The sequence below is a fragment of the Sarcophilus harrisii genome, chromosome 2 (assembly GCF_902635505.1).
Source record: "Sarcophilus harrisii chromosome 2, mSarHar1.11, whole genome shotgun sequence".
NCBI classification, from domain to species: Eukaryota; Metazoa; Chordata; class Mammalia; order Dasyuromorphia; family Dasyuridae; genus Sarcophilus; species Sarcophilus harrisii.
This window is the reverse complement of record NC_045427.1, coordinates 658885440-658904181: the sequence shown is the minus strand read 5'-3', so window position 1 is coordinate 658904181 and position 18742 is coordinate 658885440. Positions and strand designations below refer to the sequence as shown.

The 18742-nt window shown below is 45.1% G+C and overlaps 1 protein-coding gene across 2 annotated transcripts in view; it reads left to right on the top strand.

Annotated features, from left to right (window-relative positions):
* The window catches only part of LOC100913544 (transcription elongation regulator 1-like protein), a 114801-nt gene extending 107020 nt beyond the window's left edge, over positions 1-7781 (top strand). For both annotated transcript variants that reach the window (XM_031957042.1, XM_031957043.1), the window contains exons 7-9: positions 1527-1616; positions 5366-5484; positions 6846-7781. In XM_031957042.1, coding sequence (XP_031812902.1) covers positions 1527-1616; positions 5366-5484; positions 6846-7002 — 366 coding nt within the window. In that variant the 3' untranslated portion in view covers positions 7003-7781. The remainder of the gene's footprint in view (positions 1-1526; positions 1617-5365; positions 5485-6845) is intronic.
* The last annotated feature ends 10961 nt before the right edge of the window (positions 7782-18742 follow it).

The window sequence follows — 18742 nt, the reverse complement described above, 5'->3', positions numbered from 1 at the left end:
AGGACTCCATCTTGGACGTCAGCATGGCCCTCTCTATGTTTGGACACGTCTCCAGTTGTGTCACTTAATGTTAATTCTGTGTCCACAGCTTGTGACACTAATGATGGCGCAAAAGGCTGAGGAAACATCACATTCTCACTTGATCCTCACAGCCAGCTGAGGAGGTAGTTGCTGTCCATTATCCCCATTTTATAGATGAAAACTGAGGCTGCAAGTGGTTCAGTGACATGCTCAGGAGCACACAGTCAGTCAGTGTCAGAGAGAAGATTTAAAGTGTGGTCTTCCTTGATCCATGTCCACTCTGGGGACACGCTGACCAGACCTGGCTGACCCAATCCAGCCAAATAAGGCTAATAACAACAGCACCTGCCTGGGAGGCCATGCTGAGGATGCAATGACCTACTAGCAGAGAGCCGGGCGCACAGTAGGTGGTCTCCATGCCCATTTCCTTGCCTGAAGAGCAGATCCTGGTGGCAGGAGGCCTTTCAGGGGATCTGCTCCTGGTGTTGGGTGGCCCCCATCTTCTTTCTAAACCCAGCCCAGGAGACTGGGCCAGTGATGGTCTTCCCAGTTATTGACACACTTATTCTTTCTAAATGATCTTCTGGAACCTTTTGCCTACTTTGCATTTTGTGACCTCTCTATGTGCAATATCTCCTTTTTCTCAGACTGGATATTCCTCTTTTTACATTTTTAAAAAGTTTTTTCTTTATTAAAGCTTTTTATTTTCAAAACATATGCAAGGATAATTTTTCAACATTGATTTTTGCAAACCTTATGCTCCAATTTCCTTCCCCCCATTCCCCCAATTTCTTCCTCGATGGCAATTATCCAAATTATGTTAAACATGGTAGAAATATATGTTAAATCTAATATATGCAGACATATTTACACAGTTATCTTGTGTGCAGTATCTCTCCTGAAGAATATAAATGACTAAAGGGAAAGCCTGGTTTCCATATTGTTTCCGTAGCTCTGGCAATACCCACAATGTCTGCCACGTGAAAAATGCTTCTAAGTTCTCCTCAAGTCGTTTCACATGGTTAATGTTCTAATAAAGACGTTCTCATCAGGATTCTCCCTCTAATCTGGCAAAGGAGCAAATTCCCACTTCACTCTAATTCTCGAAGTACCCCGAGAGCCTTCTGGAAGACTCACCAAAGAGGTGGGACCTGGAGCTCTTCCCCAAAAAGATTTAATTATTTCAAGATTCCAAGTTTTCAGTTCATCATTATAAGCAAATAGAACTTAGCTCAAGCCACTAGAACCATCGCGGTGACCCATATTCAGCACAGAACGTGCGGATATTTCTCTCAGTGAAGAGCATTATGGTGACTGGCCCAATTTAAATGTTTGTAATCCTCCTGATACTTTCTTTGTAATTTTGGTCATCTCTGACCAAACCTTGTTTGTATGTAGTCCTATATTACTGGGCCTTTTTCTTCTACTGCTATTGGACACTACTGAGTAATTCCCCTATACCTGCATCTGTAGATACCGATAATGCCTCTGATATTTCTCATCAGGTGTCAGCATTTTCCACCTGGGAAAAGGAACTACACAAAATCGTATTTGACCCCCGCTACCTGCTCCTTAATTCTGAGGAGCGCAAGCAGGTGAGTTTTTGTCTGTGGGTTGACAGAAATTACGGATGTGTGAATACTACAGGTCCATCATTCCCTCATGGGGAGTGCCGGTGTCTGTGTCCTTGTGGCCAGCGCTGGGTTTGACCAACCCTTTTGATATCTGCAAATGGGAATCCCTGCTGTAGCCCTTCCCATCGGGAAGCAGCAAGGCAAATGGCAGGAGGGACTCCCTGAAGTCCTGTCACCATGAAAAGGTGTTTCAGGCATGGGAATTTCTCACATGCAACTAAAAATTCTGCAGAAGCTCCTCTGGGTGATTCTCTGAGATTATCTCCTATATCCTAAGTGAAGTTTTCATGTTTGGCCAATATTCTTTCAAAAGATTGTAGATAAACAGTATGAGGGCCAGAAAAATCACAGGCAAATCATGGGAAATAAATCTTGTGAGGAAAGATTAATGAATTAAAATCATATATTCAGTTCCTAGTCTATGGTAGCCACTATTCCAAGTGCTGTTGATAGCAATACAAGCAAACATGACAGGCTTTCACGTCAACAAATTTTTATTCCAACAAGGGAAAACTAAAAGAGAAGGGGATGGGGTTACTTCAGGAGGGGGTAGGACAAGATCAATTGAAAGTTCAAATGTTGGGATTGGAGTCTGAGGTTTAATTATAGGAGAAGGTTAGGGATGAGAGGGCAGGTAGCATGGTTTGCAAATGGCTGGGAAGAGAGACAGACATAGGTGAGAGAGACAGACAGAAAAAAAAAGAAGAGAGACAGAGAGAGACAGAGAGAGAGAGAGAGAGAGAGAGAGAGAAGACATTTGTATATTTAAGTAAAATTGGAAAGGTTTTTTTTAGGTTATTAAAAATTGAATATTTTAGGCCCATCAAGACCAACATCCCTACTTTGTTATCATATCAAAATATCCTTCCCCTAACCTGTCCCAGGAAGAGACATTCAATTGTAGTTCTAAAGTGCTCACCTTGACTACAAATGAGAACCATTGTGGAGGGTCTCTATGTCTTAATATTGAATTTCTACTGGGGCCAATGTTGGGGTAGGATGAGGGGGAGGGGGCATAAGTCTAATAAAGGCAGAAAATGGAATGTTGCTTTTCCAAGGTATATGATAAAATACTAAAATTTGGAAAATTTACCAATGCCTGCAACATATGACCTCATAGTCTTTATAGTTAATGGGACGTGAAAGCCATGATTATTCATTCTCTATATATATATACATTTAATGACTATATTTGTACATGTATTATATATATGGATGTACACGTACACATAGACACCTTACATATCTCAACAGTATTTGCTGAGCACTTTACTAGTGAATGGTAGACGTGCACAGTTTTGAGAAGACATTAGCCCTTCATTCATCAGGCTTAGTGTAGTGTAGGTAAAATAATATCCTCACAGAGAAGTAGTAAACTTGATATGATGCATTAATTGCATCAATTAAAAGTGAAACAAAATGATTTCTGAGATAAACGGCATTAAGAACCTCAGAAGAGCAGGTTTTCTTCCAAGAGGAAGTAGAGGCTAAAGCTTTAGCGGGTAGGGATTCAGTGGGCAAAGGAAGGGAGCAAGGAACTCCTAAGAATAGGGACTTGTTTGTGGAGGCAAGAGATGGCAGGCAGTTATCCGGCAGGAGGGATGATTCCACTTTGCCAACATGTAACACATGCGAAGGGAACTAATCTGGAGAAGTCTGAGAAGGCTGAATTGTGTTACATCCTGGAGAGCTTGGATTCATACAGTTCACTTACTCAGGCAGCAAATGGGAACCACTAAGGAGCAACAACCTCATCTCTGTTGACTGGCAAATGCCTATCAGGGATCATCAGATCAGCCCCCTTGGGCATCTCTCCTAATCATTGCTCAATTTGGAGGCACCTTATTGAAAGCTGGTAGTGTTTAAAATAAAGCAAGACACACACACAGAAACGTAAAACCATCCATCAAATGAAAGCAAGAACATGGCTTCTTAGTTTAATGCTCCAACAGATCCAAATTGCATAAAAAATATGCAATAAACAGTCAAAGAAGCTGTATATGTGGATTCAATCTCTTGCTTATGATCTGTATGACCTTGGACAAGGTGCTCCTTGTTCTGAACTTGTTTCCATTTCCTTTATGCAATATATAGACCTGATAACTTCTAAGGTCCTTTCAGGTTCTAGACAACATAATCCATATAATTCTGTGTGGAATAGTTCTTCTCTTATTTATAGTCATTAATTTATTATTTATTGATGGACGTTAGCTGTAATCTTCTTGGTTCATCTAATTTATTAAAGTGTTCATTGGCTGCTTGACAGGATGGTGAAAGGGAATTACATTTTGGTGGATTCATTCATTAATGGACAGAATTTTGGTTTTTTTCATCTCCCTCAACCATGTAATTTTGAGATTTGTCATTCTTTGAAAAGAATCTGCTCAGATTAACAGATCTGATGAGTTAGTTTTTAAAATCCCCAGAAAAGAAGTGTCTTGAGTGGGCTGAAATTGCTTATGGAAAATCTAAACTTTATTTCCATGAGAAGCATCATCTAGATAAACAAACACAACAATAAACAACAAAAATGAACAGAAAGGAAAAGATAATCGTAGAAATTTGAAACAGATCATTATTATGCAAATCATTAAAATTTTTAAAGTAAAATATACTGATATGAAACAATAGTCAAGAAGTAATCACAAGCATTTATTAATTGCCTTTAAATAGAGCTGCTCCTTCTGGGGGGAAAAAAGCTTACAACACACAACCTCTCATCTAATTGATTGGAGAACTAATTAATCAATTAGTGTTGATGCATTGGTGACTTTCTTGATCAACCCCATTATGTTGCATTGGATTTTTAAGGTTATTTGTGCTATTGCCCACTTTTCTGTCATTTTCTGAACCATGAGAACCAGAGGGGCCAAAAGCACATGCTTGGGACACCAGAAACATCTGTATAACTTCCATCATCCTTAAAGGGCACATCCAGACTCAGGATCCGAGGGATCATTTGACTCTACAACCTGAAATGTGAGGAATCAGTTAGAGTTGATTGGTTTTCTTGTTCATGTTACTGTCACTTGGCAGAAGGAAATGCCAGTTGGGTTTGTCAAACTGTTCAATTAGGGCCTTTTCTTCTATAGCAAAGGAGTGGGAGGTTTTAAATACTGTAATTGAGTTGTGGTGCTACAGAAAGAACCGAATACATTTACAAGACAAAGTATTCCTAAATCTTAGAAGTATATGTTGAATTCTAAGATTAAAAAGGCTGTGATATGGAAATTCGTTTTTTTCTGAGTGAAAAAGTAGCTTTTTGCTTATAAGAAAATCAATTTCTATGGAAGATATACTACATTTCTCTTCAGAAGAACCAGATTCAAATAATGACTCTGTATTCACTAACTGGACCACCTTGGCCAGACACTGTTTCTGTCTGACCCTTGGAGACTTCATTCACTTGATGAGGGAATCAGACTCATTTATTTCAAATATCCAGCTCCCAGTTTCTAGATACAAACTGTGATTCTACATAATGGAAGTATTCTCAGCTTCTTTCAGTGTGTATGTTGGAAAGTCCCTTTCAGAGTCAGAACTAGTTATATCCTTCCACACAAATGAACTTTAAGACCACAAACGTGGCAAAAATCAGATACTTGGTCAAACCCATGTTATTTATAGGGTGTCCCAAGTACTTTGGATTGAACTCTAAAACTAGACATTTTTGCTAATGACTTTTCTCCTTTTAATGATGTTTTTAAAAGATATTCGAACAGTTTGTCAAAACCAGAATAAAAGAAGAATACAAGGAAAAGAAAAGTAAGTTATTGCTGGCCAAAGAGGAATTCCGAAAACTCTTGGAGGAGTCCAAGCTGTCACCCAGGTAAGCAACAAGCCCTGTTCTCTGCCTTGGCTGGGGGTGGAGGTGGCCAGGGGGAGGAATAGGAGGCAGCTGCTCTGGATATCACAGCCATGCCAGACTCTTTCATGGAGACCGAGTCTGGGTTTCTTCCCGTTTGTTTTATTTTTGAAGTCTGCCTCTGTGCCTTGCACACAATGAGTGACTAATAAGGAATAAATTGAGTTTTGGGGTTCTTGTTAATGGATTAAGAAGAATGGTTCTTCCATTCCCAATCTGTCATGTACAAACTGCTCAGTTCCCTCCTTCCTTGTACTTGTGTGTTCCTTGGGCTCATCAGGGGAGGAAGAAGCACTTAAACTTTTACTAATCAAATATTTATTAGTTAAAATAGCGAGTACAAGTGACTTTAATGGCATTCCAACAACTCCATAAGGGAGGCAGTAGCATATGGTGAGAATTCAGTTACACTCAGACTGGTATCATGTGCCTGCTCTGCTCCAAAAGAGGGCACACAGACCAAACAAGAGGAATAAATGAAGGGGTAAACGCTCTCATTTTTGAAAGAGAAGATGGGAAATGAGCATTAGTCCACATTAGACTAGATGTCTTCCATACCCCTCCAGCTCTGAGACTAGAGGAGACCTACCTGTTCTGAGTCCCCAAAGATGATTGGGATGATGATGTTTGTTATTGCTTTCTTTATCATGGACCAGAACTTCCAAAACCATTATAATGAAAGGTTCCCATCCCTTTGCATTGCCTTGGCTCCTTTCTGTGAGGACATGAATTCTGGCCATCTAGTAGAGGCCCCTCCTGGATTTAAAGATGACTTGGATAATCCAGTTAGTAAAAGAATAATCAGCAAAAAGCTCACAATCATCTAAAAGAGGGGTTCTTTGCCTTTTGGGGGGACAGGGTATCAGGGATCTTTTTGGTAGTCAGACTAGTGATTTTGAGAGTCATGTTTTTTTAAATGCAGAAGAAAAAAGCATAAGATTACAAAGGAAACCAAGCATAGTGAAATATAGTTAAAATAATATTGGAAGGAAAACAACAACAACAAATTAATAGGCCCCAAGGCAAGAATCCATGCTCTGGAACAAAAGATTCCCTGGTGCTTTCTTCCCATTTGCCAAAGGGAGTAGACATTAGTGGTATCATTAGCCCCACTTGAAAAACAGCAAATCGGAGGCTCAGAGAACCAACGGATTTGTCCATGTTACCGGGGGAACCGGCATCCAAAACAGGACCCAGGTTCAGAATCCCATACTTCAAGCCGTGTATTTTTCTGCAGTGTAACTTGCTCTCTAGGAAACCCACAGTTCTCTTGTTAGTTACTGAAAAAACTAAATTACTTTGCAATTTGTTTTTAAATTTTTCAGAACAACGTTCAAAGAATTTGCTGAGAAATATGGCCGAGATCAAAGGTTCCGACTTGTTCAGAAGAAGAAGGACCAAGAACATTTTTTCAACCAGTTCATAATGCTCCTTAAAAAGAGAGACAAAGAAAACAGACTCAGACTTCGCAAGATGAGATAAGAGTCTGCAGGAAGGAGCCGCAGGAGCCTCCTGGGGAGCCCGGGGGAGAACGAGCGAGTCCTGGAGCAGAACCCACCCTCGTGGAGGAAACCTTTGAGCCCCCATCCTGCCAGGGTCCTCCTGTCCGAGGGGGACGGCCGGATCTCAAAGGATCGCTGTTTCATATTGAAGCTCTCTTTTGTACAACATTCAGTGTCTGATGTATTTCTAATTGCCATGATATGTCAATCCCTTAATTGTTTTAATTATGCAAATATCTTGTAATATACACAGATTATAAATCCAATGCAGATTTGTAATTGAGCAGAAACAGATGCCATCTCTGCCATTCTCCAGGCTCTCTTAACCTGACTTTGAGGAGTGCGTCGCATCCATTTACATTCTAGGGAAGGGCTGGCCGTGCTCTCGGCCTCCGTGACTCCCGTGTTCATAGGTCGATGTCTCATTTTCTGAGTAGTCGTCTCGGCGTGTTAGTTGTAAGTCACAGTGATGAGCGTGCCGGTCTTGACATGTGCACCTTGGAGGACGATGGCAGTTTACAGGTGATGGCCGTCCCATTATTCTGAAAGGTGCTTTCAAGCCCAGAGAGGGAATCGCTACCACCCTTTGGATTTCTTGTTTAAGATAATTTTAAAATGAGTTATTTTGTAAAAAAAAAAAAAAAAAAATCATCATGTGAATATTTCAGTTATTTTTATTGTATGCCCAGAGTTTGCATGAGATTTTTCTCATCATCTTTGTATAAATAAATATTTTAACTTTTTTTTAATTAATAAATATTTTAAACCAGACTCATCCCCCCACCCGTGTTCTCCAGCACCAGCTCGTGCACTCTTGGAGTCTCCACAAACAGACTTTTTTTCCCCCTTTTCTCAAAACTTAAATGAAAATTATGTTATTTGCACAGAGGAATAGAATAATCCTCCACATCCCAGAAGAAACCTTACTTAGCTTTAATCTGAATTTCAAACTATGAATCTGACTTAATTGTGATTTTAAATACTAAGCCATTGCTGGTTCCATTTTGGGATTTCAGCTTCTGTCTCTTGAAATTAAGCTATGGGATTTTCCCCAGCCCTCCCTCTCCCCCCAATTGGGAGGCTTAAGAAAAATGAACTGAAGACAGACCAGAACTCCAGTGGAATCTTCCTTCCCACTGCTCCCAGTTAGAGGCACAGGGCCAAGAGCATCTCGGCTGCCGGGTCCCCGTGTGTGTTTCTGCCCCCTAACTAGGAATCGCTCAGTAAAGGTACACGCGCCCCCCGACTTTGTCACTTCTCTCCCATTTTACTGTCACTTCAAGAAAAACTAGGCTTGTGGAGAGTCAGAATAACGCGGCAGGCAGAAGTGGGAAGACGGTAATACAAGATCCCAAAGACAGGGAAGCACAGGGAGAGAGCGGTTGGTTTGAGTAAACGGGAGCTCCATGTAACTCAGCTGCGTCAGCCTAGAAAGGCTAATGGGGTCCTGGGCTTCCCAAGAGAGGCCAGAGCTCTTCATGGAGGAGGCTGAGCCCCCGGGGGGCCTCCCCAGCAGGGGGATGTTGGAAGCCGCCACCTGAGGAGAAAGGTGAGGGGGGGCGTCCAGGGAAGGGTCACGGGTCAGTTGGAGACTTGGAAAGTCTCCATTTGGGGAGGGTGGATGGGGGTCTTTAAAGTCTGGGGAGGTTCTCATGTGGAGGAAGAAATGCACATTTTGGGTTTTCCCCATCCATGTCCTCAGATCATTCTCTCTACAGGTTGGTGAAGGGAAGGTAACATTTCTCAGTACAATTTAATTCAAAGGAGTCATTTTGAGCCCCTGCAGGGAGTAAAGCTTTCTGTTCTGCCCTAGAGAGACAGATCCTGCTTCTGAGGAGCTTAAAATATGGGGAGGGGGTAAGGAGAAATGGGGAATAACTGGCACCAAGAGGTGTGGCCCAGGAGTCCAAAGCCGCACAGGCAAGCCCACCCCAAATCTGAGGAGGGAGTTTGCTTTCCGGGGTCCAGCAGGCGGGGGCGGCTTCCTTGGGACACGGGATGGAGAAGGACTCTGGTAGCCAGATCCAGGGTTGAGGTCAGAGCCGGGGATTGGGGTCACCTGAGTCCCAGGAGAGCAAGGGAAGGATGTGGCTCAGCAATGGGGGAAGGGGGCAACCAGTCTGAAAATGGAGAACGGGACATTATGGATGGCTTTGCAAACTACCACTAGGCGTTTATACTCAATAAATGGACCGGTTTCTGAATTGAGGAGTGGGTGCTTATGTGGGGAGCGGGGGGGGGGGGGGGGGGGCCATAGTCTCGGTGAGGAGATGAGGCCGGGCTTGCTGGGGGCTGAGGGGGCTCTGGCTGACAGAGGGGGGAGGGCCGGGTGCTCCTCTTTCTCCACAGACTGAGCGCTCACAAAGTACCCACAGGCTGGGCACGAGGGGGATGCTCAGTAGGAGCCATGGCAGGTACGGAAGCTACGTCTGGGACCAAAGCATTTTGGAATAGCCCGGGAGGCAGGGAGGGCCGCCTTCAGGCACTGCCCGCCACCCATCCGGTACCTTTGGGGGCACACGAGTTGTACACCTGAGTCAGGACCTGAGAGCTGCTCCCGGGCTCCCTCCATTGCTCTCCTCTCCCCCTTTTCCACTGGGAACCTTTCCTCAGGCCAGGGGCCTCCTCCCTGTTCTCCCTCCAGTCACTGTCTGGACACAAGTGGAGTCCACTTGGTAAGTGGGATGTTGTGTCCTGTCTTTGTGTAATGAAAGTCCCCAATACGCTCTTCTTCTAATCCAGATTTAGACCCCGCCTCCCACCCGTGGCCCTTTCTGGGCTCAGATCCTTCCACAAAGGCACGTCTAAGGTGGCCATGGCGACTGTGGAAGTGACTGACTCGGGCTCCGGGAGGCGTTTTGTCACATGGCACCGAGTAAGCTTGGGCCGGTGGGAGTGGGGGGTGGGGGCTGCCTCCGCTCGGGGCTGCGAGGGCCGTTAGCCATGTTTGTGCTGCTCCCTGGGCTCCGGGACAGGGAAGATGCTCTATTTGTGTTGGTCTTGGGATTTTCTCTTTCTGTGGGAGCTTGTTTTGTGGAATTACTGCCCCCCCTCAGCTCTCTGGAGTCAAACCTGCTCCAAAGCTTCTAATTTGGGGGGAGAATTGAGGGAATGAAAGAGCTTCCTATTGAGACACTTCAAAAATCCACAAGAACCTGCATGAAGGCTCTGCGGCCTTGAGACACTTTCCCGAGCTGCTCAGCATCCTCTGAACAGGAAGTAGCACTGGGAGCCCCCATTAAGGAAAGAGGAGCCAGGGGCAGGGACCTCCCTGCCAGGCCGAGCTGACCCCTCTGTTCCCTCCGAGGCCACCTCATCCTTGCCAAAGCCCGGCTCTCTGCTGAATCTGCCTCCACTGACCCCTCCACAGGCTTGCACAGAAGGGCCAGTCCCCCCTCCCTGGGCTTTTACATCTAAATCCGTGTTCCCACTTCACAGAGGAGGACCCTGAAGCTGAGAGACTTCCCTGGTGTCATTGAGCTGGTCCCATTGGGGAGGAGGAGGGGGATGTGGCTGGGATCTGGGTCCCTTCTGGTACTTTGAAAGATGATAGATGGATGGAGCCCCCGGCCAGAAGCTCCTTCCAGCCCTGGCTCTGCCCTGGGCGTCCCTCCCTGAAGGGGGGCACTTTGAGGGGCTCCATTCCATGCGTGTTGTCTCCCTCTGCACACATCTGGGATTTGGGAGGAGCAAGGGCTGCCCATGGGGAGCACCTCCTCTAGTGTCATTACACTCAGACCCTGAGAGGGGCAGTTCTACAGTGGGTGAGGGGGAGCCCACAAGATGCTTTCCCCTCACACAGGGCCCAGCATAAAACAAAAGCAACTGAGTCCCGTCTGTGTATCTGGGACCCGTAAGTGCGTCCTGGGACCCCGTGAGCTGTTGCCATTTCCCCCACGGGCTCCTCTTCTCACAAGCCATGGGCAGAAGGCACTTCCTCAATCCCAAGACCTCCTTTCTGCCCTGAGAGAGCCTCAGCCTAAAAGGGGGGGGTTACCGAGGGGAATCCTCCCCTCCAAGAAGCTCAGAAACGGCTTCCTCTCCTTTCCCCACCAGAGTCGCACCAACTTGCCCAAGCAAGGGGCCCCGGCCGTCTCTTGTTGGCCAGGCTCTTCCCCTTTGGGGATTTCTCGTCAGAGGTGCGGCCATTTCCTTCTTCAGCTCATTATACATTCGAGGAAAACGAGCAAAATGGGTGACGTGTCTTGCCTGGGTCTTAGGCCAGACTTGAACTCAGAAATCCCAGGCCTGGTGCTCTGTCCACTGGGCCACCTGCTACCCCCTACCTTCTCCACAGAGAATGATGATCCCCAGGCCAGTTATCCCCCCCCTTACCTAATGGGAGCCCCTTCCTCAGAACGAGGAAGCCGCCCCCTTGCTTGGTTATTGCATAATGGGACAGGGCACCCAGCTCACACTGGGCCTCTTCTAATTGGGTTCTAAACACTGTTTTACATGGAAAAAATCAAGGGTAAAGTTGCTGCCCTTTTGTAGGGGAAGCAAAACCCAGCTTGCCCAGGCCTCCTGGGTGTCCCCACATTGGTTAGTGTTTGCAGGCCCCGGTGGCCTGGACTCGGGTACCTTGAAGGACCCTGGGAGCCCTGAGATCTGGTGATTCTGTGATTGCGCCACGGACGTCCCATCCACTCCCAGCAGGAACTAAGTCAGGTATCGCTTCCTCAGCCAGGGAGGATTCAAGACCTCCTCGTTCCCCATTCTGTAATTGTAACTCAAGACACTGCAATGGGAGCACCAGAGGCCTCAAGTAGCAGGCTCTGCTACGCAATGGCATTAAGGAGTTACACGGGAGCCTCAGTTTCCCCATCCGTAAGAGAAGGGGTGTAAGATCCTCCTGAGATCATTTGCAGCTCTGAATCCTTCGATTAAATTCAGAGGCACTGGAGTAATGACTTCCCGTCGAAGGGACGCTCCAGTCCCCCTTCCCCAGTGAGTCAGTCAGAATCTGCTACAGCAGCTGGGAGCACATCCCCCTCCACAGAAGATGTGCTATATTTAATTCAATTAAATTCATTTCAAGTGAACAAGCATTTATTGAGGACATATAGCACTAGCCTAGCTGGGGCGGGGGGAGCAAATGCATGAATGAAACAGCCCCTCCCCTCAGGCCCTTCTATTCTAGTGGAGGAGAGGGAGGCGATTCACTCATCTCAGCAATTCCACATTCTGAACAAATATTAACAGTCTAGGGGGCTGGGGAGAAAGAGCGGAGGCCCCACAGCACCACCCGAGCTGGGTGGCGAGGAGATGTCGGGGAAGGAAGCAGACCTGGGCGGCGGCCCGAAGGAGGAGGGATGGCTGGAACGGTGAGGGGGAGAAGCCATGTGGAAGCATCCAGGAGAGTGAGGCACATCTGGGTCAGCTTGCCAAGGGCTTTCCGTGGCAGGCAGGTAGATCTGCAGTTGATCTAAGGAGCCTCTGAGATTTCTGGAGTGTTGGACAGCTCCGTGGATCATGGGCGGGAGGATGCTCCCCCTCTCACCTCCATTCTGACAGCAGGGTCCCACTGCTCCGGGACTGCCCTGTTTTCATGTTGTTTCTCCAGTTACAATGGGAGCCTCTCAAGGGTTTTGTTTCACTTTGACCACCCCACCCACCCCCACTGAGCAGCAGGTTCCTGGCACAAAAAGGTCTCAATGTACAATGGCAGAAACTAGGCCCTGACCAACATCTCACACCCTATACCAAGATAGCATCAAAATAGGTGTGATTTAGCTATAAAGGGGGATACCATAAGGAATTAGGGGAGCAAGGGAGGGGTTACCTGTCACATCTAGGGAGAGGGGAGGGATTTATGACCACACAGGGAACAGCATGAACTGCAAAGTGAATAATTATAATTACATCAAATTATAAGGATTTTGCATAATGCCGTTGCAACCAAAATTAGAAAGGAATCAGAAAGCTGGGAAACAAAATTTCAGTGTTTTTGATAAAGACCTCGTTTGTAAATATATGGAAAACTGAGTCAAATCAATAGAAATACAAATCATTCCCCAAGTGATAAATGATCATAGGATATGAACAAGCAGTTTGCAGATAAAGAAATTACAGCCATCTATAGTCATATGGAAAAAATGTATGTATCTCACTATTGATTAAAACAACACTGAGGTATTACCTCACATTTGTCAGATTGGCCAATATGACAGACAAGGAAAATGATCAATGCTGAGACAATGTGGGAAAATTGGGACACTGAGGTAATGTTGGTAGAGTTATGAACTAATGCAACTATTATGTAGAGCAATCTGGAACTAGACTGCATTGACCCAGCAATACCACTGCTGCATCTGCATCCCAAAGGCATCATTAGAATGAGAAAGGACCCACATGGGCAAAATGTGTATAGAAGCTCTTTTTGTGGTGGCAAAGAACGAGAAATCGAGGGGATGCCATCAACTGGGGAACGGCTGAATAAGTTATGGTCTATGAAGCTAATAGACTAACATGAGAAATTGTGAGCAGGCAGATTTCAGGAGAAAACCAAAGACTTACATGAACTGACCCTGAGTGAAATGAGGAGAACCAGGGGTCCATTGCACACAGTACAGCAAGATGATGTGACGGTCAGCTATGCCCGACTGAACTTCTCAGTTGTCCTGAGACAAGTCGAAAGACTTGTGATAGAAAGTGTCATCCACATGCAGAGAAAGAACTATGGAGTTCGAATGCAGACTGAAGGCTGCCTGCCTGACTGAGAGCAGGCATTGGACAGAGAGAGAGGGTAATCTGGGGGAGGGACGGGGGCTTGTAATATGGAGCTTACTCATAGGGCAAGTGGAGAGAACGGGACAAGACGTAAGAGACAGGTTGTTGCTGATGGAATTAAGATTTGGCAGTGGAGGGGAGGAGTGGAGGAGTGGGCGACTAGCACCACCCATGTGTCCTGTACTAGCCAGAGGTTCTGTCACACTACAATTTGCAAAGCATTTGGTCAATATTCTCTCTCTTTATCTTCTCCACAGCCCTTGGAGGGAGCACTATTACTACTTCATATTAGGACAAAAGTGGGGATGAAGGGATCTGTCCAGGGTCATACAACTAGCAGGTGTCTGAGGTTGGGTTTAAATTCAGGTTTTCTCCATTCCAGAGCCATCACTTCATCTACTTTATCACTCAACTGCCTCTAAGCTGCTTCCTACATTGCAAATCTGGACACACGGAGGAAGGGGGATATTCCAGATAGAAATCAGAAAATTGGGAGCGATGAGTAGAGGTAGAGAGAAAGACTGAACAAAGTCTATTTGAGCATACTGAGCTTGAGACACTGATGGGAAACCCACGTGGGGATGTCCGGTGAGCATTGGGTGGAGTTCCAGAGCTGAAAGGAGGGCCACACCCATGGTACCTGTCTCTGACTTCCAGGAGCGCCTCTGACCCCTGAGCCGGCCAGAGAAGCTGGGCTAAAGTTGGCCGTCGTTAACACAGCCACTGGAAACTCAGTTGCTCTGATTTATTTTGAATATTCTTATGTGGTCTCAGTTGTCTCCCTCACTAGACTCACAGCTTGCTGAGCTCAGGAGCTAGCAGGGAAGAGGATGAGAGCCTCAGGCCTGGAGCCGGGACTATCTGAGCTCAAATCCAGCCTCAGACTCTTACTAGGTGTGTGACCATGGTAGGGCTTCACCTCAAGTTCCTTATCTGTACAACGGGGGTGATAATAGCCAGCTACCTCCCAGGACAGATGATGGTACCATAGATAGAGCATGAGGCAGGAGTCAGGAAGACCTGAGTTTAAATTAGTGCTCAGACACTTACTGTATGACCCATGGGAGGAGACTGCCTCAGTTTCCTCATCTGCAAGATGGGAATAATGATAGCAACTAATTTATCATGGCAGCGAGGTTGTGCCATGGATAGAATATTAAACAATAGGGAAGAAGACTCAAGTTTTCAAAATCAAATCTGTTCTCAGATACTTCCTGTGTGACCCTGGTCCAGTCACTTTACCCCTGTTAGACTCAGTTTCCTCATCTGTAATATGATCTGGAAAAGGAAATAGCCAATGACTCCAGTGTTCTGCCAAGAGAACCCCAAAGGAGGAGTCAATAGTCACTATTGAAGGATGGGATGATGATGACCCCAGTAATAATAATAATCTTCAGGAAAAAGGAAACTTCCAGGTTTTTTACAGAGCTGGACCCCCCAAAATATTTGAAAAAAAAACAGAAAAGAACATGAATGGGAAGAACTAGCTCCATGTCCTTCTTCCTCCCAATGCTCCTGGTTGTGTTAATTGCTCTGCAATATTGCCGTCTCACCTGCTGCTAATGGTTAATGCCAACAGGTGAGGTGGAAGGGGCAAGGAAAACTACCCATATTCCAGCCCTCCGTCCTACTACAAACCGTCCCCAAAACAGAAAAAAGGAAAGCAGGAAACAGCGTTTGTTAATCACCTGCGACCTGCCAGACACGGAGGTAAGTACTTGCAAGTATTTTCCATTTGGTGATTACACCAGTTCTAGAAGGTAAGCGCCATCATTATCTCTATTGTATAGTAGAACCTTCAAAGGAAACTGAGGTAAACTAAAGTTCAGTGATTTACCCGGAGATCACTCAGCTAAAAAAAAGTTTCTGAGGTCAGATTTTTTTAATCTAATAATACTTTTTATTTTTAATTATTATTCTTTATATGCAAAGATAGTTTTAAACAGTCACCCTTACTGAATGTGGATCAGAACATAGTGCTTTCACCTTTTTGTTGTTTACTTACTTTTTGTTGCCTTTCTCATTTTTTCCTTTTTAATGTAATTTCTTTTATGCAGCATGATAATTGTGGATATATGTATAGACAAATTACACATGTTTAAAATACATTGGATTACTTGCTGTCTAGGAGAGGGGGTGGGAGGGAGAAAAATTTTTCAAGGGTGAGTATTGAAAGCTATCTTTGCATATATTTTGAAAATAAAATTTAAAAACTTAAAAAAATTTGCAAAATCTTGTATTCCATTTTTTCCCTTACTCCCCATCTCCTCCTTTCCCTAGGCAGCAAGTAATTGAATATAAGTTAAATATGTGCAATTATTCTAAACATATTTCCACATTTCTCATGCTGTACAATAAAATTCAGACCAAAAGGGGAAAATTAGAAAGAAAGAAAACAATACAAGAAAACAAAAAATGACAAAAAATGAAAATACTGTGCTTTAGTCCACATTCAGTCTCCATAGTTTTGTCCCAGTGGTTCTCTCTATCACGTCTATTGGAAATATCCTGAATCTCCTCATTGTCGAAAAGCTGAGCTCAGATTTGAACTTCACTCCTCCTGACACAGCACTTTCCCATGCAGCTGCCCCAGAGAGGGCCCGAGAGGCAGCTACACACCTGCCGGGCTCCATGAGCCTCAGCAGGAGTGCAGACCCAGCTGGGTCCATCCTGCTGATCGCTCTCTCAGACTCCACCAATGTGGCAAAGTAGTAGCCGATCACATGGATGGGCCAGAATTTATGACAAGAAGAATCCTTCTGGAACCCCCTGTGACCCTACGGAGTCAACTGCTCTGTACCTCCTGGGGAGCTCATTCTTCAAGGTGCCCATTCATTGCGACAATCAATTTAAAATTGTCTATATTTCTTTTAAAAATTATTTTCTTAGCTCTGCAGGGGTGCTCTGGCAGAGCGTCACGGTGGAAACTCATTATTAGTAGGGGGACAGCAGGAAACCTCACCAGTAGGAGGTCTCAAAGTTGGTACTCCCTTCTCCTCCCCAGCAAACTCTGTCCTCACCCCTGCCTATCTGACAACTTCTTAAACATACTGCCTGCCTGGGGACAGGTGGAGGATGGAAGGAAGGCTTGAACTTTCTGGGCATCTCTCCCCCCATTACTCAGGAGACAAAAGCTGGCATGTTATTATCTGATTGGATCCTGCTACTCATTAGTTTCTGTAAGTCTGCAATTCCACTCCATCCCGACTCGAGCTTCGGATTTACTTCAGAAACAGTGATGGGCCCATCCTGAGAAGGGCCCTGAGAATAGTGCAGACAGCCCAGTGGATGGGACCCCATCACCCCCCCCTTTTAGTTAGATCCTTCCTTTGATGTCTGTTTTCTGTAAATTTCCTGTTCACGTGGAGTCCTTGGGGATTGTAATCTTGCTTTGAACATTATTTGGAGAGGTAATATCTCTAGATGAAGTTCCAAGAAGTCAGGGAAATGAAAACAAATGAAGGTCCCGCTCCCAGGAGAGAACAAATTATTTTTGTATCCTTGCCGTGAGATGCTCGGGGTTTTCTTCTGTGGGTAATTTACCTTGATTCATCTTTGCAACCATCCAAGATGGATCTATACATTTTCTTCCTTTAGTGCTATCTGTGAAGCCAGGAAACGCCGGCTCCCCATATGCTTTGGGCAATAAATTACCTCCTGGCAAGTTTGCACAGATATGAATCACGTTTAGTGCCAGTCCAACTTCTTCCACTTTTGCAGTCCTCATACTTCATAATAAATTTAGGGATCTGCAATCTCTTATTGGTAGTTAAGAATACAGCCCCTTCCAAAGAGAATTGAAATGATCTCCTTCTGCACAGACGATTGCCATTTTCCTGCCTCATCCAACGTTTACTCGATCTCCTCTAGAGTTCTGGAGAAGGGGATTCTCATTTGGCAGTGACTTTTTCCTCTAATTACTGGCCATTTTATTAACTGATTTGTTCTTCTTCCCGTGCGTCCAGGAAGCTGATGTGCTCTTTTCTAGCTCTCTGCCCAAGGCCTGGTTCCGGACGATGAAGGTGTTTCGGTTCTGATGGATAAATTTACCTTTGTGAAATCATGTAGAATGATCCATGGCAATAGGCGCCGGTGATGGGTGGGAGATCGCTGCCACTGTAGCTCACTTTCACGGCCACTAAATTCCCCCTAAGTCATGCAGCCCAGGCCATAATCCAAAGATATATAAAAAAATCTCCACCAGCCACATTGGATTTTAGGTTTTATTTGGGATATAAAAGGGATTTTTATGACGGCTCCACACACAATAAATATCCCTTACCATATGCACGATCATGTTAAACCTTTCCCCGTATTTCAGAAGTAGAAACAAGCACATAAAGACCGTGGATATTTCAGTGTGAATGAATCAGGACCATAGGATGCCTTTGAACTTGGAGAATTATGGCGCTCTGCTCTTTCCGGGGATCATCTGGCATTTACAACCTGTGCATTTCATCGCTCCCACATTAAGCCGACACATCTTCATCACGCGGGGCTTGGGCTGCCTCGACTTTCCCTTAAATCTAAGGTCAGCGATCCCTGAGGGGAAAGTCTACTGGACTTTCTGCCAAGAGCACTTCTCGAGGGTCTTTGTCTCAGTTTTTCAAGTATACGCACAAGTTAAGTGTGTGTGTGTGTGTGTGTGTGTGTGTACAGACACACATTATATAGACTGGTATTTAAGTGGGTGTATGCATGCATGAACATATTCTGCATACATGTATATACACATGTGCACATATACATATATACATGTATGTGTACATTCCTGTCATATACACATATACATGCCCGTTGCATATACACATGTATGTGCACATATACCTTATACATATACTTTTTATATACGTGCATACGTGGGGCACTTAGGTGTGCAGGAACCTCATCATCATTTTTGCAGCTTCTCTTCACCTTTGGTGTCCGCCTGGCGTTCTGACATACACACTCCTCAGTGGCGGCGTGAGCAGCAGTCCCCCCAGGAAGCCATC